Below are 27,682 nucleotides of genomic sequence, written 5' to 3'. Positions count from 1 at the left end.
CGCAACTTGTGTCAAAATATAAAATATTCCATGGACTCAACATGCCTCTCAGCAAATAGCTTGGGGTGTCTACTTTCCAAAATGGGGTCATTTGGGGGGGGTTTGTGCCATCTGGGCATTTTATGGCCTTCAAAACTGTGATAGGTAGTGAGGAGTGAAATCAAAAATTTACGCCCTTAGAAATCCTGAAGGCGGTGATTGGTTTTCGGGGCCCCGTACGCGGCTAGGCTCCCAAAAAGTCCCACACATGTGGTATCCCCGTACTCAGGAGAAGCAGCTGAATGTATTTTGGGGTGCAATTCCAAATATGCCCATGGCCTGTGTGAGCAATATATCATTTAGTGACAACTTTTTGTAATTTTTTTTTTTTTTTGTCATTCTTCAATCACTTGGGACAAAAAAATTAATATTCAATGGGCTCAACATGCCTCTCAGCAATTTCCTTGGGGTGTCTACTTTCTAAAATGGGGTCATTTGGGGGGGTTTTGTACTGCCCTGCCATTTTAGCACCTCAAGAAATGACATAGGCAGTCATAAACTAAAAGCTGTGTAAATTCCAGAAAATGTACCCTAGCTTGTAGACGCTATAACTTTTGCGCAAACCAATAAATATACGCTTATTAACATTTTTTTTACCAAAGACTTGTGGCCTAAAGGTATGACTAAAATTGAGTTTATTGGATTTTTTTTATAACAAAAAGTAGAAAATATCACTTTTTTTCAAAATTTTCGGTCTTTTTCCGTTTATAGCGCAAAAAATAAAAACTGCAGAGGTGATCAAATACCATCAAAAGAAAGCTCTATTTGTGGGAAGAAAAGGACACAAATTTCGTTTGCGTACAGCATTGCATGACCGCGCAATTAGCAGTTAAAGCGACGCAGTGCCAAATTGGAAAAAGTCCTCTGGTCCTTAGGCAGCATAATGGTCCGGGGCTGAAGTGGTTAATGAGTGGCCATGAGTCTTGTTAAACTCTTTTCTGCAAGAAAGTTTTATTCCTATTATGGGGTCACCAGTACGGTATTTGTATATTGAAATCATATCCCCTCTCAAGCGTCTCCAGAGAATAAGTTCAGTGCTCGCAACCTTTCTTCATAACTAATATTCTCCAGACCCTTTATTAGCTTTGTTACCCTTCTTTGTACTCGCTCCAATTCCAGTATATCCTTCCTGAGGACTGGTGCCCAGAACTGGACAGCATACTCTAGGTGCGGCTGGACCAGAGTCTTGTAGAGTGGGAGAATTATCGTTTTATCTCTGGAGTTGATCCACTTTTTAATGCATGCCAATATTCTGTTTGCTTTGTTAGCAGCAGCTTGGCATTGCATGCCATTGCTGAGCTTATCATCTACTAGGACCCCCAGGTCCTTTTCCATCCTAGGTTCCCCCAGAGGCTCTCCCCCAGTGTATAGATTGCATTCATATTTTGCCACCCAAATGCATTAATTTACATTTTTCTACATTGAACCTCATTTGCCATGTAGTTGCCCACCCCATTAATTTGTTCAGATCTTTTTGCAAGGTTTCCACATCCTGCGGAGAAGTTATTGCCCTGCTTAGCTTAGTATCGTCTGCAAATACAGAGATTGAACTGTTTACCCCATCCTCCAGGTCGTTTATGAACAAATTAAACAGGACTGGTCCCAGCACAGAACCCTGGGGGACCCCACTACCCACCCCTGACCATTCTGAGTACTCCCCATTTATCACCACCCTCTGAACTCGCCCTTGTAGCCAGTTTTCAATCCATGTACTCACCCTATGGTCCATGCCAATGGACCTTATTTTGTACAGTCAACGTTTATGAGGAACTGTGTCAAATGCTTTTGCAAAATCCAGATACACCATGTCTACGGGCCTTCCTTTATCTAGCTGGCAATTCACCTCCTCATAGAAGGTTAGTTGATTCTTCATGAATCCATGCTGATTATTGCTAATGATACCATTCTCATAACTAAAATCTTGTATATAGTCCCTTATCATCCCCTCCAAGAGTTTACATACTATTGATGTTAGGCTAACTGGTTTGTAATTCCCAGGGATGTATTTTGGGCCCTTTTTACATATTGGTGCTACATTGGCTTTTCTCCAATCAGCTGGTACCATTCCAGTCAGTAGACTGTCTGTAAAAATTTTGAACACCGGTCTGCCAATCACTGACTGAGTTCTCTAAGTACCCTCGGGTGCAAGCCATCTGGTCCCAGTGATTTATTAATGTTAAGTTTCTCAAGTCTAATTTTAATTCTGTCCTCTGTTAACCATGGAGGTGCTTCCTGTGATGTGTCATGAGGATAAACACTGCAGTTTTGGTTACTGAAGCCCCCCGCTTCCCTTGTGAAGACTGAGGAGAAGAATAAATTCAATACCTTCGCCATCTCCCCATCCTTTGTAACCAGATGTCCTTCCTCATTCTTTATGGGGCCAATATGGTCTGTCCTACCTTTTTTACTGTTTATATACTTAAAGAATTTCTTGGGATTTTTTTTGCTCTCCTCCGCTATGTGTCTTTCATGTTCTATCTTAGCCACCCTTATTGCACCCTTACATTTCTTGTTGCATTCTTTATAAAGTCTGAATGCTGATGATGATCCCTCAACCTTGTATTTTTTGAAGGCCTTCTCCTTTGCTTTTATATGCATTTTTATATTGGAGTTAAGCCATCCAGGACTTTTGTTCGCTCCTTTAAATTTATTACCCAATGGGATGCATTGGCTAATGCCCTTATCTAACATGCTCTCAAAGCAAACCCATCTCTCCTCCGTGTTCTTCGTTCCTAAGATTTTATCTCAATTTATGCCTTCTAGCAAGGTTCGTAGTTTAGGGAAGTCGGCTCTTTTGAAATTCAATGTCTTTGTATTCCCTTTATGTTTCCTATTTGTGTGATTTATACTGAAACTAATTGACCTGTGATCGCTGTTACCTAAATTGCCCCGTAATTCCACATCCGTGATCAGGTCTGTATTGTTGGTAATCAATAGATCCAGTAATGCTTTATTTCTAGTTGGTGCCTCTACCATCTGACCCATAAAATTGTCCTGCAAGACATTAAAGAACTGACGAGCCTTAGATGAATGTGTGGTTCCCTCCGCCCAGTCTATGTCTGGATAATTAAAATCCCCCATTATGATAACACTTCCCATCCTTGCTGCTAATCCAAATTGTGATAGGAGATCTGTCTCCACTTCCTCCCTCAGGTTAGGGGGCCTATAGCATACTCTCAGTATTATTTTCCCCTTAGCTTCATCCCTTTGTAGCTCTACCCAAAGGGATTCCACCTCCTCCCTAGCTCCCTTAGTGATGTCATCTCTCACATTCACTTGTACATTATTCTTGATATATAGGCATATCCCTCCCCCTTTTTTACCCTCTCTATCCTTGCAATAAAGGGTATACCCTTGAATGTTTGCCAGCCAATCATGAGAGCTGTTGAACCAGGTCTCTGAAATTCCCACAAAATCCTAATCCTCCTCGTACAACAGTATCTCTAGTTCAACCATCTTGTCCGCCAGGCTCCTGGCATTGGTGAACATGCCACGTAGTTTAGACATGGTCGCATATTATCCTCGTATGGGGTGTTCCGAGATTGCAACTAGGATTTGCTACTATACTTACCTTGGGTTTTTGTGCTTTGGTCAACCTACCACTAATGCCCCCAATACTGCCCTCTGGAATATGTTCCGCGCTGATTATCTCTACCTCTGGACCCTCCCCCAATCACCTAGTTTAAAAACCCCTCTAACTTTTTGGCCATCTTCATTCCCAGCTGATCTACACCCTCCTCATTTAGGTGCAGTCCATCCCTTTTATAGTACCGGTTATCGACTGAGAAGTCGGCCCAGTCCTCCAGGAACCCAAACCCCTCCTTACTACACCAGCTCTTCAGCCACTTGTTTACTTCCATAATTTCCCTTTCTGGTGTGGAACAATGTACTGGTAGTATTCCTGAGAATACTACCTTGGAGGTCCTTTTTCTCAATTTAGCTCCTAAGTCCCTAAAATCGTTCTTTAGGACACTCCATCTGCCTCTGACTTGGTGCCAACATGCACCATGACAGCTGTGTCTTCCCCAGCCCCTCCCTGTAATCTGTCCACCAGATCCGTGATGTGCCGAACCTAAGCGCCCGGTAGACAACATACTATTCGGCGCTTCAGGTCTTTGTTACAGATTGCCCTCTCCGTCCTTCTAAGAATTGAGTCCCCTGCCACCAGAATCTGTCTTTCCTTTCCCTTCGCTTCCCCACCACTCTCACTGGAGGAGTTCTTCCCCTGGCAGCTAGGAGAGTCTCTCAGCTCCAGCAGTGCTGGTCCCTGACTGGTTTCACCAATGTCACTCAGTGGAGTGTACTTATTGAGATGCTCCAGCCCTGGATCGGCCTCCCTGGCACTTCCCCCTCTACCCTTCCTGACTGTCACCCATCTACTCCTTGCTAGTGCCTGCACCTCTTTGTCTCCACCCGCCTCTGTGCTGGCCCCTGCCAGCACCTGCTGTGTACGTTCCTGGCTCTCCTTTAGTATGGAGGGACTTCTCAGTGCTGACAGTTGCTTCCCCAGATTCAGAACCTGGGCTTCCAGGGAAACAATGCACTTACATTTTGCACAGCAGTATTCACCCTCGATCGGATGATCAAGGAATGCATACATGCCGCAAGATGTACAAAGAGTTGCCTCTCCACACCCGCCGGGCATCATACCTATTAAATTTAATGAGGATTGGGGATTATCCTTATTAAATTTAAGGCTATAGTTTAGCCCTGAAAGAATGGAGACATCTCCTCGAAGGTACCACTGTGCCGGTTCTCATTCTTACTGACCATAAGAATCGCACATACTTGTCTGAGGCTAAATGCCTCTCTCCCAGAAGGGCTGAATGGGCTCTTTACTTGTCAAGTTTCAATTACATTGTCTCATTCTTACCCGGTACTAAGAATGTAAGGGCTGACACCTTGTCACGACAATTTTCCTCCACTTCCAAATTGGAGTCGGTTCCGGTACCTATGATTCCTCCTGATCGTATTCTGGCTACGGTTCGCACCAGTCTTACTTCTCCTTTGGGTGACAAAATTCTTGCTGCTCAGGTCGATGCTCCTGAGAAACCTTGTGACCGCTGCTTTGTCCCAGAGAGTCTCCGTACTGCCATGCTCCACACTTACCATTCTCCCAAGGCAGCTGGCCACCCTGGTAAGAATCAACTTGTTTGGGCCATTTCCCAACAATTCTGGTGGCCTAGTCTACGTGCTGATGTAACTGCCTTCGTAGCTGCCTGTTCCATGTGTGCTCAGAGTAAGACTCCACGACACCTTCCAGTGGGCCTCCTACAACCCATACCCAATGGAGAGAGGCCCTGGACCCACCTGTCTATGGATTTCATTGTGAAGTTGCCCAACTCCCAAGACAACACAGTTATCCTTATGGTGGTTGACCGGTTCTCAAAGATGTGTCATTGTATTCCACTTAAGAAGTTGCCCACTTCTAAAGAACTGGCTTCCATTTTTGCTTGGGAGATCTTTCGCTTACATTGGTTACCCAAGGTGATTGTCTCGGACAGGGGTAGTCAGTTTGTGTCCCGGTTCTGACGAGCCTTTTGTGCACAGCTGGGAATTCAGCTTGCTTTCTCCTCTGCGTATCACCAGCAGTCTAATGGGGCCGCAGAACGAGCAAATCAGTCCTTGGAGCAATTCCTACATCCCTATATTTCTGACCATCACAACAACTGGTCAGACCTATTACTATGGGCAGAGTTTGCTCACAACAGTGCCTTGAATTCTGCTTCCTGATTGTCTCCGTTTATGGCGAATTATGGTTTCCAACCTTCCATGTTGCCTGACTCGTTTGTTCCGCAGAGTATTCCTGCGCTAGAGGAACATCTCCATGGTCTTCGTTCCACTTGGGCACAAGTCCAGGAGGCTTTGCATCATTATAATGATAAGTACAGACTCCATGCTGACCGCAGACGCCTGCCTGCACCTTCCTACCAGGTTGGGGACAGGATCTGGCTGTCATCTCGCAACCTCCGACTTCGTGTTCCCTCACTGAAGTTCGCACCTCCGTTTATTGGGCGTTTCCATATCCTTTGCAGGATTAACCCAGTGGCTTACGCGTTGGACCTTCCTCCTAGTAGGCACACCTCAAATGTGTTTCATGTCTCCTTATTGAAACTGTTGGTCTGCAACCGCTTTACCACCTCGGTGCCACAACCTCACCCTATACAGATTGAGAACCATGAGGAATATGAGGTACAATCCATTGTTGACTCCCGTAGGCGCACACAGTACCTGGTGCATTGGAAGGGGTACGGTCCGGAGGAATGCTCCTGGGTCTCATCCTTGGATGTACATGCTCCTGCCCTCCTTCGTGATATCCATAGATGTTTTCCCCTCAAGCCCGGTGGTCCTCCAAGGGGGGGGTCGTTGAGGAGGGGGTGCTGTCAGGGTTGGGCTCAGCCCTTCCTTCTCTGAGCTGGCCACTCAGCTGTCGGCTAATTGCCAGCTCTCATATCTCTCCACAATTAACCAGCTGTTGTGGATCTGCTCGTCAGTCCCACCTACTTAAAGATCTCCAGCTCACTTCATTCCTGCCTTCGCCTTGGTCAAATCACAAGAAACCATCTCCTGCGTTCCTGTTTAAAGACTGGCTTTGCTGACATCTCTTCTGGCTCCTTATCCTGCTTGCTGTTCCTCTACTTGGATCCCTGACTTCTGGCCTGGCTGATTACCCGATCTGGTTACTGAACTCTGGCTTGGCTGATTACCCGATCTGGTTACTGAACTCTGGCTTGGCTGACTACCCGATCCGATTACTGGACTCTGGTTATGCTTTGACTACGCTTACTCTATTAACCTTTTTATTTGTATAATTAAACAAGTGTTATTTTACTGTACTTCTGTCTCGGTCTGGTTCATGGTTTCTGACACTTTGACTCAGTTTTATGGTTTTTGTAGTGTGCTGTGGGGTGTATTTAAATTAAAAAAGGAATATCAAGTGTTGATGAGTTAATGAAGGTACATCTGTCAAAGCATGGCCTGCATATGAAGGTGCAAGAGTCAGGGGTATGATCTATAGATGAGGTGGACAGAGTCATAACTCTTCATATTACAGCTTGACGGTCTCACAGTGCACTTCCTTTCATTCTCAGCTTGATTTTGGTTGTGCAGGGATTATGGGACAGTTAAATTTTTGTAAATAAACATGTGATGGGAATAAAATGGAAAATTTATTATCAATGCTTACCGTAATTTTCCTTTCCTGATGGACTCCATGGCAGACTACGTGTGGGTTAACCCTTCCTCCTCTCCAATGCTATAGGACCCCACTTCCATAAATTTGAGCTCACCACTAGAGACTGCGTTCTGTAACTAGCCCACTTTTTGACCGATGGGTGGGAACTCCGTCTACCATGGCATCCATCAGGAAAGGAAAATTACGGTAAGTATTGATAATAAATTTTCCATTTTCCTGACAGACTCCATGACAGACTACGCGTGGGAAATAACTAGTCACACAGGTGGGTATACAGATCAAAAAGAAATTTTATTTAGCCCGTCAACTGACAGGACTCTTAAACCAAAGTTCACAGAAGATAGAGACGCAGGCTCTATGCAATAATGTGACATAAACCTATTAATGGAGGCCCATGAGGCCGCTTTACAGATGACATCTGGAGCCACATGCCGGGCTCATGCCCATGCCACCGCCATACCCCTGGTGGAATGTGCCGTCACCGCCTCTGGAGGAGCCAAGCCCTTGGCCCTATAAGCTTGCTGGATGGACTGCACAATCCAAGCCGCAATCGTTCTGGACAAAGCTCGCTTCCCTCTGTTACTGCCTGAGTGCAAGATAAACAGGTAGTCGGAGCGTCTAAAGGAGGAAGTAACTTGCAATTATTCCTTCAGTATTTCACCTACATCCAGAGGATGAACTTCAGAGGACCCCGGGGTCCTGAATATAGGTAGAACAATTTCTTGGTTCTCATGGAACACTGAAGTAACTTTCGCGTTTGAGCTGAACATAGGGATGAGGGCCACCCGGTCTGGAAAGAAAGCCAGGAAAGGTTCTTTATGACCCAAGGACCCAATCTCCGAAACCCTTTTGGCCGAAGTGATGGCAACTAGGAAGGCAACTTTTTCTGGAGACAAAGACCGCTAAAATATATTGGTCAGGTTTTTCTGAGCACAGGACATGATGGGCTTGACTTCTTGGAGTAGTGTAGAGCTCCGAGTGCCCCTTGCCTGTTCACATAGGAGACCGCTGTGATGTTGTCTATTCTCAGTAAAACTGACTCCCCTTTCAGGAGATGAGTGAAAGATTGAAGGGCACACCAGGCTGTAGTTCCAGGACGTTTGAGCCCGGGTTGTGAAGATATGCATCCCGCTTGCCTTGAGCGAGTTCTGACCTGTAAAGGGCTCCCCGATCAGCACCACAGGCAACGGTCGTGACTGTGACCCATGAGAAGGGGGCAATAGAGTGGCAGGTGAGCAGATTTCTGCGCTGAAGCCACCAGAAGAGGCTGTTCCTCATCATTGAGGTTATGTGAATGGACTGATTGCCGTCCCCTGAGTTTCACTGTTGAATAAACCCTGTCTGGAAAGGGCGTGACCTCCACAGGGACCATTTTACCATGGGGGTCGTAGAGACCATAGTGCCGATAATTTTTAGGCACTGTGAGGCCTTTAGGCATGAGGAGCTCAGAGCCTGTGAGATTCTCACTCGGATGACTTGGATCTTCTCCACTGGGAGAGAGATGGTGCTTTCCACCACGTCAAACTGGGCCCCTAGGTATGCCAGGCACTGAACTGGTTCCAGATGGCTTTTCTCCAAGTTTAGGAGCCAACCAAACTCGAGCAGTGTGGTGATAACCAGCTCTCTGTTGATCAATAGCTGATTCTTGTCTTAGGACAGTAGCAGGAGGTTGTCGAGATAGTGGTACAAGTGTATCCCTTTTGTTCTGATGAGGGCCACTACGGCCAGAAGAACTTTTGAAAAGACTCAGGGTGAGGTTGTCAACCCAAAAGGGAGGCAAGTGAACTGTATATGTTCTTGCCCGACTCTGAACCAGAGGTATTTGCAGAATTCTTCTGCCACAGGCACAAGAAAATAGGGATCTTTTAGGTCAATTGAGATTAGCCAATTGCCTGGCTGCACAGCTTGTTGGATGGTAGACGAAATCTCTATTTTGAATCTTTCATATTTTATAAACTTGTTTAGGTAAGTTAGGTCTATCATAGGGCACCATGAACTGTTTTTCTTCTGCACAAGGAAGAGAGGGGAGTATACCCCCTGAAACTCTTCGCCTTTCGGGACAGGCACTGTGGCTCCTTGTACTATCAGTGAATCCACGTAGGTCAGTGACACCTGCTTCTTTTCTTCTGACAATGGAAGCAGGATGGAGATGAATCTGGGGGGGAGGAGTACTGGTGAAGGACCATGTGTGGCCTATGAAGACCGTCTTGATGGTCCAGTAGTCCGAGATCGAGGCCACCCAGACGTGCCGGAAGAGAAACAGACGCGCCCCCAATCCGCCTAGGCGGGCCCAATCTAAAAATGACTTAGCCAGCTGTCGTCCACTGGACACCTGGCTTTTAGCAGAAATTTGGTAGGATGTCTGACCTCTGCTCCAATTCCTTCTGAAATTTCGGCAGGGCCTCTAAGAGCGCGCTTCCCTTGAACACTCAGTGCTGCGTCTTCTGTGCTGAGGCTTCTTTTGACCAGACAGACGTCTATCCTGGGGCAGGAAATCTGATTTCCTACCCGTGGCTCAGGCTATGGTGCTATCCAGCCTGTTACCAAACAATGAGGGCCCTTCAAAGGGGATCCTACACCAGGCCTGCTTAGATGCTGGATCAGGGAGCCGAGGGCGCAACCATAGGTCCCGCTTAGCCGTGACCGAGGATAGCATAGTCCGGAGCAATAGGTGGATCAGATCGATAGAAGCTTCCCCCAGGAAGGCCGCTGCTAGCTTACATTCCTGAACTGTCGAGCCCTTGGCCAGATCTTCTGAGGCGCCCTTGAGCATGGAATCTACATTTTCTGTCCAGACTTCCATAGCCTTGGACGTAGCCGCATGGGCCAAGGCGGCTTTGCAAGCCATATCTGCTAGCCCATAAATTCTCTTGAGGTCTTGGTCTATTCTCCTCTCAAGCCCGTCCTTGAAGGATACAGTGTCCTCTAAAGAAAGAGTGACGTTTGGCCAGTCGCATCAATGTTGCATCTACAAGAGGGGCATTTCCTCTGCCTTGAAGGGCTATAATCTGGAGGTTTTGCTTGACATAGAAGTCTTCTTGTCTATCTTGCTACACTCCTCGTCAATGATATCCTTCAATTCGGCAAGGAGCGGGAAGTTGGAACGTTCCTTCCCCAGGTGCTTAAAGAACTTTCTTTGCTTAACCGGATGAGTGGAAGGATCTTCCCACTTAAGGGCCTCTTTGAACGCCTTAATTAGTGGGGAAGCAAGGGTGAAGCCGAAGCCACCGACAAAATCATCTCCCTCCAATTCGCTATCTGAAGAGCCAGGGGAGGAATTGTAAGGCTGGAATGGGCCCGGATCCTCCTGGGCATCGTCATTCAGGGAGCCAGATAGAGTGGTGGACTGGCTCCGCGTGCGGGTTGTATCCCACTCCTTTAGGGATTGCTGCACCACACGCTTAACAAGGGACTCCATTTATTGGATTTTCGTCTCTTTTATTCCTCGACTGCCTGGGCATAACATGAATCACACCTCCGGGACACGTGTCCCACATCCCCAGCAGGCTGTTCGATCAGAGTGGCTGTCATGGTGGTGGGTGCGGTGACTGGCAGAGGAATGGGAACATCTCCTCTGTCTGGAGGAGGAATGGGAACATCTCCTCTCTCTGCTGGTGGGTCCTAGATGGAGAGTCACGTCTGGACCTGGATGAGGAAGGTTGACAGTGCGGCCTGGCAAGGTCCCTGTCGTTTTGGACAGTAAACTGACGGTCTGACCTGGAAGGGCTAAAAACAAATAAAACATGACTTTAGGGGATATGTCCATAGCAGTGTGGACTTGCCCCCCTTCTCACACCCCACGTACCTAGAGCGTGAGGGCAGGCCGCACGGAGGCAATGACCTGTCCATGGCAACCTGGCGGACGAATAGGTGACGGTCCTGCAGCTTTGTAGGATCACTCACTCGTCCTAGGAGAAAGGAATGCAAATGTAGTGTAGCTTCCCCTTTAAGAGCCATCTCAGACCCCCCTCACCCTGCACCATAGCCCTAGGCTGGAGCTTACCTTCACCTGGAAGCCTGGTGCATGGAGGAGCTGTAGCAAGTTGCCCACAGGAATCCCCAATATGACAGGGGCTGACAGGGATTTAAATTCCCTGCCGTAATGACATCACTGCCGTGCCCTGTCCACACCTGTGCAATGGCGACCTGCCATAGAGCGCCTGCGTGACTGCCGAGTCCCCGGCCATACCGCACATGAGGTTTTGCCCGAGGATCGCGCATGCGTGGAAGCGCACCGGGCCACAACCCGGAAGAGGGAGCTGTGTCCTGGAACACACCTGCATTCCAGGCACCATAGAAGCAAAAGCAAAAGAAACAAAAAATTGCAGGAAAGAGGGCACGTGAGGGGGAGACAGACGATCACAAAAACTTTCTGCCACGGAGGAAAGATAAATCTTCAGACCTGCCAGCCGATCCACTGCTTTCTCGCCTGGGCATATGAAAGGCTGTACCCACCACCGGACGTAGGGGTCTGTAGCCGCACACCCGCCCATGGCTGGGCCCTGGGCTATCCTCACACCGCCCGGCAACAACCTTAATCGATTTTGGACGTTCGAAAAACATAAGTGCATTGTTTGTAGGTCCGAAGAGGACAAAAAAGAAACGCAGTCTCTAGTGGTGAGCTCAAATTTATGGGAGTGGGGTCCTATAGCATTGGAGAGGAGGCGGGGTTAACCCACACGTAGTCTGCCATGGAGTCTGTCAGGAAAGGGTATTTTGTTGCATTGGCCTGCAGTTGAAATTTAGTACAAAAATTTTCCTTTTGAAATCTGATTGACCTGGCCTTCTATATATAAATTAGAATCTTTACCTGGCAGAATGAGCAGTAACGGCACAGTGAACCGTCTTTGTATTCATCGTCATCACCATCATCATCATCATCGTCGTCATCATCATCATCTTTAATGGCAAAAATTTGAAAAGTCAAAGTGGCAAAAAAAAAAAATTGAAAACAAAATCAACATGACAAAGTAGTATAACATTTTTGACATTTTGGCTGTCTTTGAGTGAATTTTTTTATTTACACCTAAATATGTAAACCACTAATACTTACCTAGTGTGAAGATAAACTTTAAAATATTAAGAGCTATTCATAAAAAAGTTAATTTTGTTACAAAGCGAAATAAAACTTTGCATGTGGATTACATTTTAAGGATTTGTTTTCAACTGCCAATATTGTGTTAAAGTCAGGGCTTTTTTTCAGGGGGAACTTGGTGGAACCACCTCTGGCTCAGACCTTTTGGTGCCTGTTCACCACAATCACTTGTAAACACAGAAGTCTGGTTTCTGTGTTTACAAGTGACAGCTCTGCACTCTGTATGTAATGCAATCCTGGTATTTAATGCCCCTTTAAGACCCTCCTACTGTTTTCGTGAAATTTGACTGAACACCCCCACTATTTGATGTGATTTGGAGGGTGTGTGTAGGGGGAGGGGTTTTGTGGGGCCGTGGTTAAGTTCCAGCGCCTATTGTTTGAGAAAAAAAGCCCTGGTTAAAGTTAAATTCCAAGTACACAAACTTTAATTTATATATGTATTGAAATAGTCACACTAATTCAAGAGATCAAAAGCACCCTCATCCCTAATTAGAAATGTATAGAGAGAACTGGAAAAGGGGGATTTTAATGGTGCCATAGATATAACAACAATTTGATAAAAACATAAAAAATATTTTATTAATGGAGAAATATAAAAAAGGAGTAAACAAATGTTGACTCATATACAGACAAACATGTAGCTGTAAGGCAATATATTGGCTACAAGAAAATACAAAAAACAGAAAACAAGATATAAGATATCAAACAACAACAATTTTTTACAATGTATAACATATGGATACATTTTTTTTTCAATACATTTTTATTGAAGGGTATAAAGCAAATTTCAACCAGAATACAGCCATTAACAAGCCAAGATCTCCATAAAATATACATTATCACATCATTTTTTTTATCATATCATATTTTTACTCTTATGGGAGCCTCTGGTCCCTTCCATATTTTGAGCGTACCGACTCAAAAGTGCGAATGTAGATCAGTCAGTAACCGTATAGTACTCATTATTCTTGACCTATGAGTGGTACCCCTGCAAAATATAGGTTATATTTATTAAGAGTGTATTTCCAAGGGTCCAGAAACCTCTGATGAATGGTTCCTTAAGGACATACCTTTAAGTCATAATAAATTTAAACCAAGAAGAATGGAAGAGTAGGAAAAGTGAATAGAAAAAGAGAATGAGAGGGGAGGAGGTTGGGGGGGAAGGTGATTGTCCAGCCATTGCAGTATGTTTTTTATACGTAAGCATTTACTCTCTTTTCGATCATCCTAACTAGCCATAATCTCAGCATACGTTGATGAAAATTTAAAGACGAACCAACAGGACCATATCTTAGATGCTAACTCTGATTTGCTTTTAAGTTTTAGAGTGTCATCTTCCATATAGTATATTCTGTCTACTTCCATTAGCCATTGGCGTAATGAGGGAATTTTCTGTTGTTTACATAATTTTGGTATGAGCGCCTTAGCAGCGTTCAACAGATGAGGTGTAATTGACCTTTTATATGATCTGATTGGTTCGTCCGTACAGTGGAATAGTAACAACCAAGGGTCATTAAGAATTTTACTGCCTTGTATTTGTTCAATCCAATATAAGATGGTGGACCAATATGGTCTGATGAAGGGGCAAGTCCACCAAATATGAGCATGAGTTCCCGTATATCCGCAGCCCATCCAGCAAAGGTCTGAGATGGATGGAAAAGTCCTATGAAGTGTAGCTGGGGTGTAGTGCCACCTTGTTAGCATGTTATAGTTTACTTCTGCTGTCTTTGAAGATATTGAGGAAATATGTGATAGGCGGAGTATCACAGAGCATTGTGAGTCAGAAAGCAGGCTCTGGAGATCCTGTTCCCACTTAGTTAGGAACGATGATTGGATTATTGATGACACGGATATCAGAGCTTGATAAAAGTTAGATAGAGGTTTGTCAGGAGGGAGATCTCCAGCTAGCAAGCATTCCACAGGATTCATATCCTGTGGAATGCTTGAGGTAAACTTTTAACAAATTTTGAAAGTTGATGATATTTCCATTGACTCATAAATGGTATCGGGGTTGTTGGTATAAGGTCGGATATAGGTAAAATATCTTTATTCATCACAACTTTGCCTAGAATGACAGGTGTATCTGAAATCCAGTTACTGTATTTAGAATCCATGTTCCCTGGAGGAAAATAGTTGTGCCCCGTAAGTTGCATAAGTGGTGAGTTATACGGCCAATTCTGCGTTTTGCATAGAGAGTCCCAAGATGCTAAAGATGATTTGGTTAGTGGGGAAGTAGATTGTGCTAACTTGCGATATTTGTTGGGTATCCATATGAGGGGGAAAAGATCTACCCCACTCAGGTCCATTTCCAACTGTACCCACAGCTTGCATGATTTGTGGTATTTCCAATCCGAAATACTACTGAGTATTGTGGCTATATAGTATTTTTTAAAGTCCAAAAGCGCTAAACTTCCTTCCAGCTTGGGTCTGATTAACTATCTGTGAGCAATTTGTGTTTTTTTATGATTCCATATATATTTACCTATTATTGATTGTATTATCTGAAAAAACCCAACAGGTATCTTATAAGGGATAATTTGAAATAGAAAGAGCAGCCTGGGTAGAATGTTCATTTTAACAATACTTATTTTTCCAAGCCAGGAGTGTGCGAACTGTGTCCATTTTTGCAAGTCCGATCTAATGGTATTCAATAGGGCGATGTAATTTTTACGGAAAAGAGAGGCTGGGTCCCAAGTAAGATATATTCCTAGATATTTCATAGCTAATGGTTGCCAATGGAAGGGGAAAGAGGATTGTAAGTTGGTCGCTGTTGTAGGAGGGATTGATATGTTTAAAATTTCCGATTTAGATAAATTAATTTTGAAGTTAGATATTTTACCAAATTGAGTGAAAGCTGACATGAGATTAGGTAAACTGATAAGTGGTTGCAGTATATAAAAGAGAACGTCATCTGCATACGCCGCATATTTATGTTCCGTCGTTCCAACTGTAATCCCGTGTATATTGGGTTGTGACGTATTTTTGTTAGGAAGGGTTCTAAAGAGAGGGCAAAGACAATGGGGGATAAAGAGCACCCCTGACAGGTACCATTATGAAGGGACAAGGGATCGCTTAAAGTGGAAGTAAACCCTCCAAAATTTTTCAGCCAAGGAAGCTGCCATCTTGGCCTCTGTTTAATCTGCAAATGCCATGATGCTGCACATCAGTTATGACACCAGCCTTTGGATGGTTTGACAGTTTGGTTGAGAGCACAAGCAAATGTGACAGCTAGCATTTCCGGCATGCCGGGAATGTTAACAGTTTTTTGAAACTATCAAATTGATGGGTTTACTTCCGCTTTAACGTACCATTAATTCTTAATTGGGCTGAAGGTGTTTGATATAAAGCTGAAATCTTTGCAAGCATGTTCGGGCCTATACTGAGATGCGACAATGTGGCCATTAGGTACTCCCAGACCACCCTGTCAAACGCTTTCTCAGCATCTGTAGACAGAAGAAGGGTGGGCTGGGAGCAACCACGGACATAAGATATCAGGGAAAGTGTTCTGAGTGAGTTATCTCGTGCCTCCCTCCCTGGAATAAAACCAGTTTGATCTCTAGAGATCCATTGCGGGATTAGGGGCAAAAGTCTAATAGCGATCGCTTTTGCATATAATTTAGTATCCAAATTCAATAACGAAATTGGGTGATAGCTACCACTTGGGTCCTTCCCTGGTTTGGGGATTATTGTGATATGAGCGTGGAGGGTTTCCGGTCTGAATCCCCCACCTGCAGAAGCCGAGTTAGCATATGCTGGTAAATGTGGAAGTAAGATATCCGCATAAGTGCAGTAGTAGGCCACCGTCAACCCATCAGGGCCTGGAGCCTTGCCATTAGCCATTGATTTAAGTGCTCCTCTAAGTTCTGCGGTTGTGAGATCACCTTCCAATGCCTCCATAGAAGAAGACAGAAGTCTTGGCAGGTTAGCTCTTGATAAATATTCTGCAATTTGTGATTTCCTAGTAGCATCATCTGATTGTGTGTTGCTAACCTGATATAGTCGTTGATAAAAAGAGTGAAATTCCTTAGCTATATCCCTGGTTTTGTACGCCATTGTATCTGAGGCCGATTTAATCTTGGCAATGAAAGAGGCTGATCTTTTTTGTTGTATAGAATGGGCTAAGATACGACTCGGTTTATTCCCCCACTCGTAGAACTGTTGGGCAACAATCCGACGACAGGACGTGTTTTCAGCATGAAAAAGAGCTTTCAATCCCTCTCCCTTTTTAGTGAGTGAGTGTAAAATTGATTTAAAGTTAGTTAAATTGTGTATTTTCTCAAGTTGGCCCATCTCTTCAATAAGTTTAGACAGTAAGTGCGTTCTCTCCCTCTTCTTCCTTGCGCCCAATTCAATAAGCTTACCTCTGATAAGGGCCTTATGGGCCTCCCATAAAGTCCCCGGTGATATGTCTGGAGAAATATTATCCCGGAAGTAGAGGGAGAGACTCTTCTCAATTTCTTTTATGGCTATTTCTTCAGCTAGGAGTGAATCGTTTAGTTTCCAGTTTGTGGATTTCATAGGTATGGATGGTGTTTGTAACGATATACTAATCGGAGAGTGATCAGATATTGTCAAAAAATTTCAATACTAGATCGTACTAAAAGATCTAGATAGTGGTGTTGGATAAAAAAATAGTCTATCCAGGAATGAGAATCATATAAATGCGAATATCGGGTATAGTCTTTTGCGCAGGGGTGCATTATCCTCCATACATCCATGAGTTGTGTTATGTAGAAGTCTACGAATATATGCCAAACGTCTATGCAGAATGCATGATTTGCCCTGGGAGGTATCTAGGATTGGTTCTAGGGAGATGTTTAGATCTCCTCCCAGGATAATACAACTTCGCACAAAGTCCTTCAGTTTAGTCAAAGTGGCTGCCATAAAGTCGGCTTGTCCCTTATTTGGAGCATACAGATTAGCGAGAGTACACGGGAAATCACCCAGGCTGCCCTTTATAAAGAGAAATCTACCCAAAGGATCTGCCAGGAATTCACAGCATTGAAGCTTCCAAATAGAGAAAGGGCTCCAAGCAGAATGGCCAGAGGTAAATTCAGGCTGACAAAGAAATGAAGCCCCATCTACAAAGCAAGAGATATCTAATTGAGAAAAAGATGATGACTCATGTCAATTAATATGTGGTTGCCATCATCCCTTAAAAAATCTGAAAACAGGAAACCTCTGTATTGGGATTATGTGGGCAACAAGAAAAAATTTAAAAAGATCCCAATGGAAGATTGAGTAGCAAATTATACAGGAAGGACACCGCTGGCAACACTTTGTTGCATGCAGCGAGTTTCCACCCCGATCCATTAAAGAGATCTATTCCATTTAGTCAGTTTCTTCGTATTAAAAGGAACTGTATTTCTAATGAGGTCTTCCAAAAAGAATCTGATTAACTTACCAGTCGTTTGCTTACCAGGAGATACACTAAGTCAACACTGAAAAAAGCTTTTAACCAAGCTAAAGGGATACATAGGAAAGATTTAATCTTCAAGCCCAAAAAAGGAAATATGGAGGACAAAATGACAAGGATTATCATGAAATTTTCCAATGAACACCAGCAAATTAGAAAAATTATTACAAAATACTGGCCCATCCTCACTGAGGACCCTGTCCTAAAAAATCTAGTTACGTCCAAACCCCAAATTACATACAAAAAAGTAGGCTCATTGGGCAACCTATTAATGCAGAGTGAGTATAGGGGTGACATGAGAGGAGATCCTTGTAAAACATGGGGTACTTACCCTTGTGGGTCATGCTCGTTTTGTGCCTACATAGGTAAGAGGACCACTCTGAGACTGTCCAATGGGGAAACCTTCGCCCTGAAGCATTATTCTTCATGTAAGACCCGGGGGGTTGTCTACCTCATGCAGTGTCAGTGTGGAGCCTTTTATGTGGGGAAGACAAGACAGGAGTGGGGTAAAAGAGTGGAAAAGCACGTGCATAGCATGCGCATCTGCAGCTTATATTTACCTTTAGCCAGACATGTCGCAAGAAAACACAATTATAAATTTCCCCAGGTCAATTTTACAGTGCTGGATAGATTACATATACCAATTAGAGGAGGTGACTGGAACAAAATACTGCTCCAGCGTGAACTGCACTGGATACGTCACCTCAGAGCTACGACCCCCCCCCCCCCAGGTCTCAATGAAATAGAGAGTTTCAGGCCTTTTTTGGAAGGTTTTAGCTCTGGGAAAACAGATTGATATCCAAAGCCAACCCTTACTCAATGAATTGGATTCAGCTCATGAACCTTAGAGATTTACCTTAGAGAGTGACACTAATATCCCTGATGAAGATTGTATTTATGATTACATGTTGAAATGCGTTGGATGATCCGCTTGTTCCGTCGCCACCAGTCGTCCTGGAGGTTTCTGAATTCCTGAGCGTACAGTATCACTCTTTAAACCCATCATGTTTTTCCTTGTCAAAAGAAGTTTATTGAGTATACAATGTTATAAAGATACATAAAGTAAGTTTACAAGGATCTATAAAGTAAGCTCATTGTTTTACAGTAGGGTTTATATAGGTAAATATCATGAAATTTCAAATATTAAACATTGGGTTCACGTAAACCTAAATTAAAGCTATATATCATTTCCTTAGTTACTTTTGTAGGTATTTAAATGATTTATACCTACTATACATATTGTTTACAAGTAGAGTGTATATAGGTCAAATAAATTCTGATAATGAGCTTTAATCGTAAGGTGGAGAAAAGGAAAGAGAAAGAAGAAAAAGGGTTGAAAGGTAGAGGTATGGTCCACAAGGTTGTCCCGCTCGTCAGTTTATTATTCTTTTTAGTTCTCTTTGAAGCCTTAGAATGGGTGTCTCTGTAAGTCATTTAATCTGTTACCATGGCAACAGGACAGAGTCATTGAAGTTTGACAGGAACTGTTGTTTTATCCAAGGATGCCAAAGTTTTTCAAATTTTGGAATTTGATTTTGATCGATGGCTACCATCTTAGCATGGGACATTGTATTATTCATTCTGTGAATTGTTTCTGCTAGTACCAATGTAGGAGATTTCCATGCCTTGGCCACTGTTTGTTTTGCAGCCATTATTAGTTGGATCATAAGTTTGAATTGAGAGAGTGTTAACCATTCCGGTTTTAGATTAAGTAAAGTTAAATATGGATCTGGTTGTATTATTTTTTAAAATATTTTTGATGCATTCACCGAGACTTCCTTCTTGAAGGTTTGGATTACTGGGCACGTCCACCATATGTGTAAATATGTGCCTATTTCTGGGCATCCTCGAAAACAAAGAGCTGAGGTATTAGGTGAATATTTTGCCACTCTAGCGGGTACAAGGTACCAGCGAGTTAGGACTTTATAATTTGTCTCCAGTGCTAAGATGTTGGGTGAAGATGACTTAGATGTGAGCCATATGTTAGACCAGTCCGTGTCTTCTAAAGTTCGTCCCAGGTCCTCCTCCCACCTCTGAACGTAAGAGGGTCTATTAAGGTTTGCTACTCCATATAATTGATTATAAAGTGATGAAATTGTACCTTTAGCAAATGGATCTTTTGTACAGATTGATTCAAAAATGGATAATTGGGATAATGGTGTATCCCCCTTTAGGAATGGTGTATAGAAATTTTTGATTTGGAGATATCTAAATATCTCAGAGTTTGGTAGATCATATTTTTCTCTAAGCGATGGGAATGAAAGGAATGATTTAGATGCTATGAAGTCATTTAGTGTCTGAATGCCTGATGTTGTCCAAGCTTTAAAAGAATTTGGGTAGATCCATGCCGGATAAAAGGCCGGATTTCTGATAAAAGAAAGGAGAGGAATGTGTGGAGATTGTAACTGATATTTGGTTTTTAGTTTATCCCAGAGAGATAAGAAGTGTTTAGTTATGGGATTATGAATTTTAAAGCGGTCTTTAGGATCAAGCCATAATAAATTTGACATTAATAGAGGGTCATTTTCTGAAGCCTCTATAAATACCCATAATGGGATTTCCTGTTTTGCATGGTATTTGGACAGACTAGCCAAATGTGCTGCTCTGTAGTAGTTAGTAAAATTAGGGTATCCCAGGCCTCCTTTATTTTTGGGAAGATGTAGTGTGTGTATAGGTATACGTCTTTTAGAAGAGCCCCATATAAACGAAGTTGCTCTTTTTTGTACTATTCTCAAAAAATAGGAAGGAATTGGAATAGGGAGGACTCTGAATAGATAAAGCAATTTGGGTAGAATAGTCATTTTTTTTTTTTTTTTAAATAAATTTTTATTGAAGGATGTAACATACAGGGAATGACATCAATTGACAGTATCATTGTTTTTTGTGATTTTTTTTTTTCCATAAAAAAAAAAAAGAAAATCCAAAGTAAACATTAGCTGTATACAAAATAGGAACATAAAACAGCTGATAAAGATAGATAGCAGAAGGGAGGAAATAAAGGGGAAGAAACTGGATGGATCTAGGTGGGAGGGGAAGGGATTCCCTGAAATTGCTAGCACAATGTTACTGGAAGTACTCCGCATAGGGTGTAGGAAGGGTTGAGTGGGGGAAGGCCAGGTAGATGTAGAATGTTAACATCAGACATCAGGGGGGGGGGTGGGAGTGGAGAGCACCAAGAGCGTGCTTTAGGTGGTGTAAAAACAGCCTGTGGGTATAAAGTACAGGTTAAATGGTAACAAATAGGTTGACGTGATATGGATAGTGATAATTGCGGTTTTAGTGGTGAGGTATTGATGTCCTTAGTTGCAGTTGCGGTGTCCATTTTCCTACAAGGGGAGAAATAAGAGGTCCTGAGGAGCGGGAGGAGGTCCTGGATCATGTTGTGATGTTTGGTAGGAGTTGGGTTCCTTATGTTGAGGAATCTTGGTTTGGAGGGATCATTCCAACTGCGGTGGGGGGGGGAGGTTCCTGATAGAGGAAAGAGAAAGTCTCAAGATGCGCTATATCCGTGGGAGAGAGTGTCGAGGTCATGAAAGCCCCCCATTTGTGGTGGAAGCGCGTCCTGATTGTGTCGTTCGTAAAGTCCATGTTGATCCTATCTTTGTACAGCAACTGTAGGAGGTCCCTTTTGATTTGAGAGGTATTGGGACATGCATCGGATATCCAATTTTTTAAAATGGCTCTTCTGGCGAAAAGGAGGCATATCAGGATCCAGTCCTTGTAGGAAGGTGCAGGGTTCGGAGACCAGGGTAACAATTGGGGGTCCCAGTGACCGAAAATGAGGAGAAGGGGGTCTTTGGGAATTTTCAGCAGGGTTACATCGAATATGTAATGGAGGACCTTGTCCCAAAAGCTGGAGATGTAGCTGCATGACCAAAAGCGATGGGTCAGAGTAGGCCTGGGGTGTCGGCATAAGGGGCACGTGGAGGAGGTTTGAGGTTGTTTGTTCGAGAGGAAAGGTATGTGGGCTCGATGGACGATCTTAAGTTGGGTTTCCCTCCAGGATTCGTTGGGCACCAGATTGTGAATAGAGTTGAGGCCTTGAAGTATTTTGTCGACCAAATCGGCATCAGGGAAGTCTTTTGCCCAGTTAGCTGCTGAAGATGTCTTCAGTGAGGGAATAGCTTTTAGTAGGAGAGGCTGGTATATGTCTGAGATTTTGTAGGAGCCCTTTGCGAGAAGAGAGTCCGATAGGGACGTTTGAAATCTTTTGTGATCGTCTCTGCAGGCATTTTTGAGGAAGCTGATACATTGACCATAGTGGAACATGTGTGACTGTGGGAGTTGGAATGTCTCCGCTAATGACTTGAAAGGGACGGGGCGGCCAGTTTTTAAGTCACAAAGCGAAGAAAAGTTGGAGATGCCTTTCTGCTGCCAGGTGATGTATGGCTGACGTTCCAGACCTGGGGGGAAGCTCGGGTTTCCTTGTATTGGAAGGTGTTTAGATATAAAGGGTGAGAGCTTGAGGTATTTCTGGGTTTCCCTCCAGGCAATGGCTGTGTCCCGAAGTAGTAGGTTATGTTGAAGGGGTGGGGGGGTGGATTTCCATTTGCAGTGTAGGAGAGCTACCAGGGAGTATGGATTGACCATTTCGGTTTCTAAACAAAAGTTGGAGTATCGAGATGTTTGCGCTACCCAATCTAGACTTATCCTCATGAGGCAGGCTAAATTATAAATTCTGACATTAGGGAGATTAATACCCCCTTCGCGCCTGGGAAGGTAAAGTTTAGTGAGTGCAATTCGCGGCCGCTTATTCCGCCATAAAAATTTGGATATTGCCTCGTTAAGAAATTTTGTGTCTTTATGCTGTAGGAGTAAGGGAATGGTTTGTAATGGGTAAAGAAGGCGGGCGAAGCTGACCATTTTCACTAGATGACATCTTCCCAGTAGCGAGAGGGGGAGATCCATCCAGTTTGTTAGTTCCTGAGAGATTTTTTTGAGTAAGGGTGGGTAGTTGAGGTGATAGAGAGAGGAGGGTAGTTTGCCTATTCTTATGCCTAAGTAGGTGATGTGGGAGTGTGCTACCGAGAATATGGAATTCTGTGTCCAAGGAGGGTTGGATGCGGTACCTAGGGGGAGGATTTCGCTTTTGTTGTAATTTATGCGAAGGCCCGAGCATAATCTAAATTGGTCAAAGATAAGCTTAATCGTGAACATGTCAGAGGAGGGGTTTGCTGTGAATATAAGGACGTCGTCGGCAAATAGTGAGGTGCGAAGCTCCTGTTTGCCGATGGGGATGCCGTTTAGTGGGGCTACGTGTGATAAGTATCTAGATAATGGTTCTAGTGCTATGTTAAAGAGGAGTGGTGATAAGGGGCAGCCCTGCCGGGTCCCTTTGTGTAGGCGGAATTCCTCTGATAAGAGGCCTGCTGCTACCAGTCTAGCGGCTGGGGCAGAGTACATGGTGTTTATGAGATGAGCGAAGGAGCCGGAGAATCCCATTTTGTTCATGACCAGAGAAAGCCACTCGAAGCTTACATTATCGAAGGCTTTCTCCGCGTCCAGAGTGATGATAGCATACTTTCCCTCTGAATTGCATTTGGCATGTTCTAGGGCCATCATTACCTTCCTGATGTTCATGGTGGCAGTTCTGCCTTTCACGAACCCTGATTGGGCAGGATGTATCAGGGAGGGTATGATGTCTGCTAATCTTGTGGCAATAATTTTGGAAAGGATTTTGACATCTAGGTTTAAAAGTGAGATTGGCCTATATGAGCCTGGTTCTTGGGGGTCTTTACCTTTTTTGGCTAGTAATTTGATAGTGGCTTGATTGCCCGTGGGTAGGTATGTTCCCCCTGTCCAAATGTGCTGATATACTTCATGTAGTGTGGGTTCTACGAGTGGTTGTAGTGACTTGTAGAATTCTCCCGTGAAACCATCAGGACCTGGGGCTTTCGAGGGAGCTAGGTTTTTAATTGTAGTGGATATTTCGTGGAGGGATATTGGGGCGTTTAGAGCTTCTAACTGTGTGGGTGATACATGCGATAGGGTTACCTTTTCAAGAAATGATTGTGCTGTTTCAAGGTTTATGGGATCTGGTCCATATAAGGATGAGTAATATTGTAACATGGTATTGTTTATATCCGTTTGGGTGGTTTTTATGTTACCCCGAGAGTCCCGGAGGGATGAGATATGTGTCGGATGGTAGGGTCCCTTACATAAATTGGCGAGGAGTTTGCCTGCCTTATTGCCGAATTTGTGGAGGGTGGCATCCATGTGGGCTTTTTTCGTTTGTTCTAGGGTTTCGGCCCAAGTGTCAAAAGACTGTTTAGCTGATTGCCATGCCTTCCTGCTGTCATTGGAGTTGTTTGTGTATAGTATTCTTTGGGCTAGGTGTAGTTGGGAGCTGGCTTGTTTGTATTTTTTGAGAGCGTTTCTTTTAAAGGATGCTGCATAGGAGATTATACGGCCTCTGAGGAATGCTTTGCCTGCTTCCCAGAATAAATTGGGGTTGTCGGAGTGTTCAGCATTGGTCGATGTGTATTCAGACCAGACATTTTCGATGTATTTTCGAAAGTCAGCATTGTTGTGGAGATAAGAGGGGAAACGCCATATTTTAGGATTTGGGTGTAAGTCAGGGTTATCAAACGTGGTCGAGATTGGTGCATGGTCGGATATGGCAATGTCGTGAATGTCCGCATCGGATATCATTGGTAAAAGGTCGTCTGAACAGAAGAGGTAGTCAATTCTGGTGAAGACATTGTGGGGATTGGAATAAAATGTAAAGTCTCTGTCAGCTGGATGTCGTAGTCGCCAGATGTCGTGTAGATGGAGGGATTCCATCGTGGAGGCTAGTAGAGTTTGTGAATCTAGATCTGAGGGAAGGAATGTGCGCTTAGAGGTGGATCTGTCGTCTATCGGGTGTATTGTGGAATTAAAGTCTCCACCCACTATGTGTGGGAGAGTCGGGTCGCTGAGGAGCCATGTTGAGAGTTCGCTAAAAAATTGTTTTGTGGGGTTATTGGGCGCATAGATGTTTGAAATTATCAGTTCTTTGGTTCCTAATTTGATGTGGGTTGAGATGAGGCGCCCCTGAGCATCTGTTTTGGTGGATAGGACCTCACATGGTAGGTTTTTGTGGATGAGTATCAGAACTCCTGCTTTGCGTCCATTGGAATCTGAACCTATTACTGTACCTACCCATAATTTTTTCATTCGGTGGAAGTCAGGGGTGGAGAGGTGGGTTTCTTGGAGTAGGGCAATGTCGGTTTTGAGTCTTTTGAGGTGACGGAGGATTTTCATTCTCTTATTGGGTGAACGAAGCCCTTTAACATTCCAGGAGACTAGTTTCATATAGGGGGGGTCACTGGGGGGGTATGTGAAGATTTTGTATGGTTTTCACATGTTGATATGTGGAGGTGTGGCATGGAATTAGGCTGAGTTCTGGGGGGGGTTATTTTGTTTAAAATAGGGATTTTGTAACCGCTAAGGACATGTGTGCAATGAGATGAGGGTGCATAGTATAGGGAGGGGTACAGGAAGGGGAGGGTAGAAAGGAGAAACAATAAAACATATTGAGTAAACTTCGCTTTTTTCCGCATGGAGTCGACTGTGTAGTCCAACTCCCAACGCAGGACTCAGCGACTGCTGTATTTAAGAACCCGCATTTAAGGGGGTGAAATGCATTGGCCGCTTGTTTTGTGCAGCATTAGAAGAAGGAGTTGGATACACAGGAGAAGCAGGGGAGAGAGGCAATACCTTAGTTGTAACAAAAACCAAATTTACCAGTTAGTTAAGTATAAACAGTACGTATTAAACATGAAAAAAAAAACTGCTTGGCCTACCAGTATCAGAATTGCCTCGTGAGGAAGAGTGGACAAGCTTGAAAGAGAATAAAAATTATTTTTTTTTTTTTTTTTTTTTTAACTTCGTTTCTTGAGTGGGATATCCCGTTAAGAGTTGGGCCACCATAGCCGTAGAGGTGGGGCATTGAGTGGTAGCAATGTGTGAATATGGTCGTGTTCCTCAATAAGGAGTAGGACGGTGATGGTCCGGTGCTGAAGGTCTGAACCGTTTTGGAGAGTCTTTGCGTGGGCTCCTTTGGTCTAGAGCACGGTTGACAGGAGTCGCTCTAGGAGAGGGGCTGAGGTTGGGGCCTGAGTGTAGCGAACGCAGGAAAGCTTCTGCTTCTTTTGGGTCTTGGAAGGAGAGTTGGTCGCCATTTGGGGCTTTGAGTCGAAGGGTAGCTGGGAAAGCCAACGTGAATTTGAGTTGTTGATGGTGCAGTTCCGAGCAAATCTGTTGAAAGGCTTTTCTCTTTTGGGACACTTCAATGGAGTAGTCTGCGAAAATCAGGATTTTCATGCCGTCAATTTGGAGAGCTCTGGATTGCCTGAATTTTTGCAAGATGTAAGCTTTATCTGAGTAGTTGAGGTATTTTGCTATTATGGGACGAGGCGATTTGCGTTCTGCGTTGAAGGTTCCCATGCGATGGGCCCGTTCTACTGTGCAGGGGCCTGGCAGGCCTAGTGCTTCGGGAATGCGCCTGGCGCATAGGTCAGAGAGAGCTGAGGATTGTAGCGACTCTGGGATGCCTACAAATCGCAAGTTGCTCCTTCTGGATCTATTTTCCAAATCGTCCAGTTTTTCAAGGATATATTTGTTGGTTTTGTCATGGGCCTGCATTGAGGATTGAGAGTGGTACATATCTTCCTCAATATTTGCTATGCGGTGTTCAGCTTCATTCAGCCTGGAGGCATGTTCCCCTAGCTGGGCCTGGATTTGTTGCATGCCTGCGCTAACTGCCTTCTCCACCGAGGCTGTGATCATTGGGGAGAGGAGGGCTGCCACAGCCTGAGCTATCATTTCAATATTGGATGCATTGGATGGGCTGGATGGGCTTGTGGGGTGTTGAGCTGCATCAGCAGGTGAGGAGGGGGCCGCAGCGCCGCTTACCTCCATGTCAGGCTCTGACTCTGTGGGAGGCTCCGTGTAGGCCGAAGCCGGGGCCTCGATTTGCGGCTGTGGGGTCCGCGCCGCCGCGGCCGCGTACGATCGCGTGCCGGTTTTTTCCACAAACCGGTCCATCCTGTGCCCTGGGATGGCGTGGGGTGGGTGCCGGTGTTTTTTGGGGGGTTTTCTGGCTTTATATGCCGATTTTGGAGTCGAGCTGCGGGAGCTGGTGAAGAGAGCAGCTACTCCATGCGGCGCCGGAACCGGAAGTGACAGAATAGTCATTTTGATTGCATTAATCTTCCCTATCCAGGATAAAGGAAGTTGCGACCATTGTTTTATTAGATTTGTGATCTGTCTTAATACAGGAGGATAATTGGTTGAGAATAAGTCAGAATGAGATGCTGTTAAATGAATTCCAAGATATGGGATTGATTTTTCTGCCCATGTGAATGGGAGTGCAGCCCTAGCCGGGATCAATTCCATGTTTGTGAGTGAAATATTAAGCACTCGGCATTTCTTAGGATTAATCATAAGGCCGGATAGGGCTGCAAATCCATTAAGAGCTGGTATTAAGTTAGGACCAGAGACCTGTGGTGATGATAGAAAAAGTAATATATCGTCTGCAAATATACATAATTTGTGTGTAATACCTCCTACTTCAATGCCAGTTATAGTTTGGGTTGTTCTGATGTATTGGGCCATGGGTTCGAGTATAAGGGCAAATAATAAGGGAGATAATGGGCAACCCTGTCGGGTACCTCTTTCGATATTAAAGGCTTCAGATTTGTATCCAGCATATGTTATATAGGCTTTGGGTTTATTATATAATGCTTTGATCCATGTTAAAAAGTGGGGTCCAAAACCCCATTTTTGTAATGAATATTGCATATATTGCCAGGATACTGTGTCAAATGCCCTCTTAATATCGAGAGATAGAAAACATAAAGGGATTTTCCGTTTTTTAGCAATATGTGCCAATAACACTGCCCTGCGTATATTATCGCCTGCCTGTCTATTTGGCATGAAGCCTACTTGATCTCTA

The 27,682-nt window shown here is 44.2% G+C and overlaps 1 protein-coding gene across 1 annotated transcript in view; it reads right to left on the bottom strand.

The window, feature by feature from the left end:
• Positions 1 to 27,682, bottom strand: part of HRC (histidine rich calcium binding protein) — a 319,013-nt gene that overhangs the window by 235,238 nt on the left and 56,093 nt on the right. The window contains exon 2 of the mRNA XM_073602275.1: positions 12,045 to 12,133. Coding sequence (XP_073458376.1) covers positions 12,045 to 12,133 — 89 coding nt within the window. The remainder of the gene's footprint in view (positions 1 to 12,044; positions 12,134 to 27,682) is intronic.

The sequence above is a fragment of the Aquarana catesbeiana genome, linkage group LG10 (genome assembly GCF_042186555.1).
Source record: "Aquarana catesbeiana isolate 2022-GZ linkage group LG10, ASM4218655v1, whole genome shotgun sequence".
Classification (NCBI taxonomy): Eukaryota; Metazoa; Chordata; class Amphibia; order Anura; family Ranidae; genus Aquarana; species Aquarana catesbeiana.
Note: the sequence above shows the minus strand (reverse complement) of the source record. Positions and strands in the feature narration are given on the sequence as shown.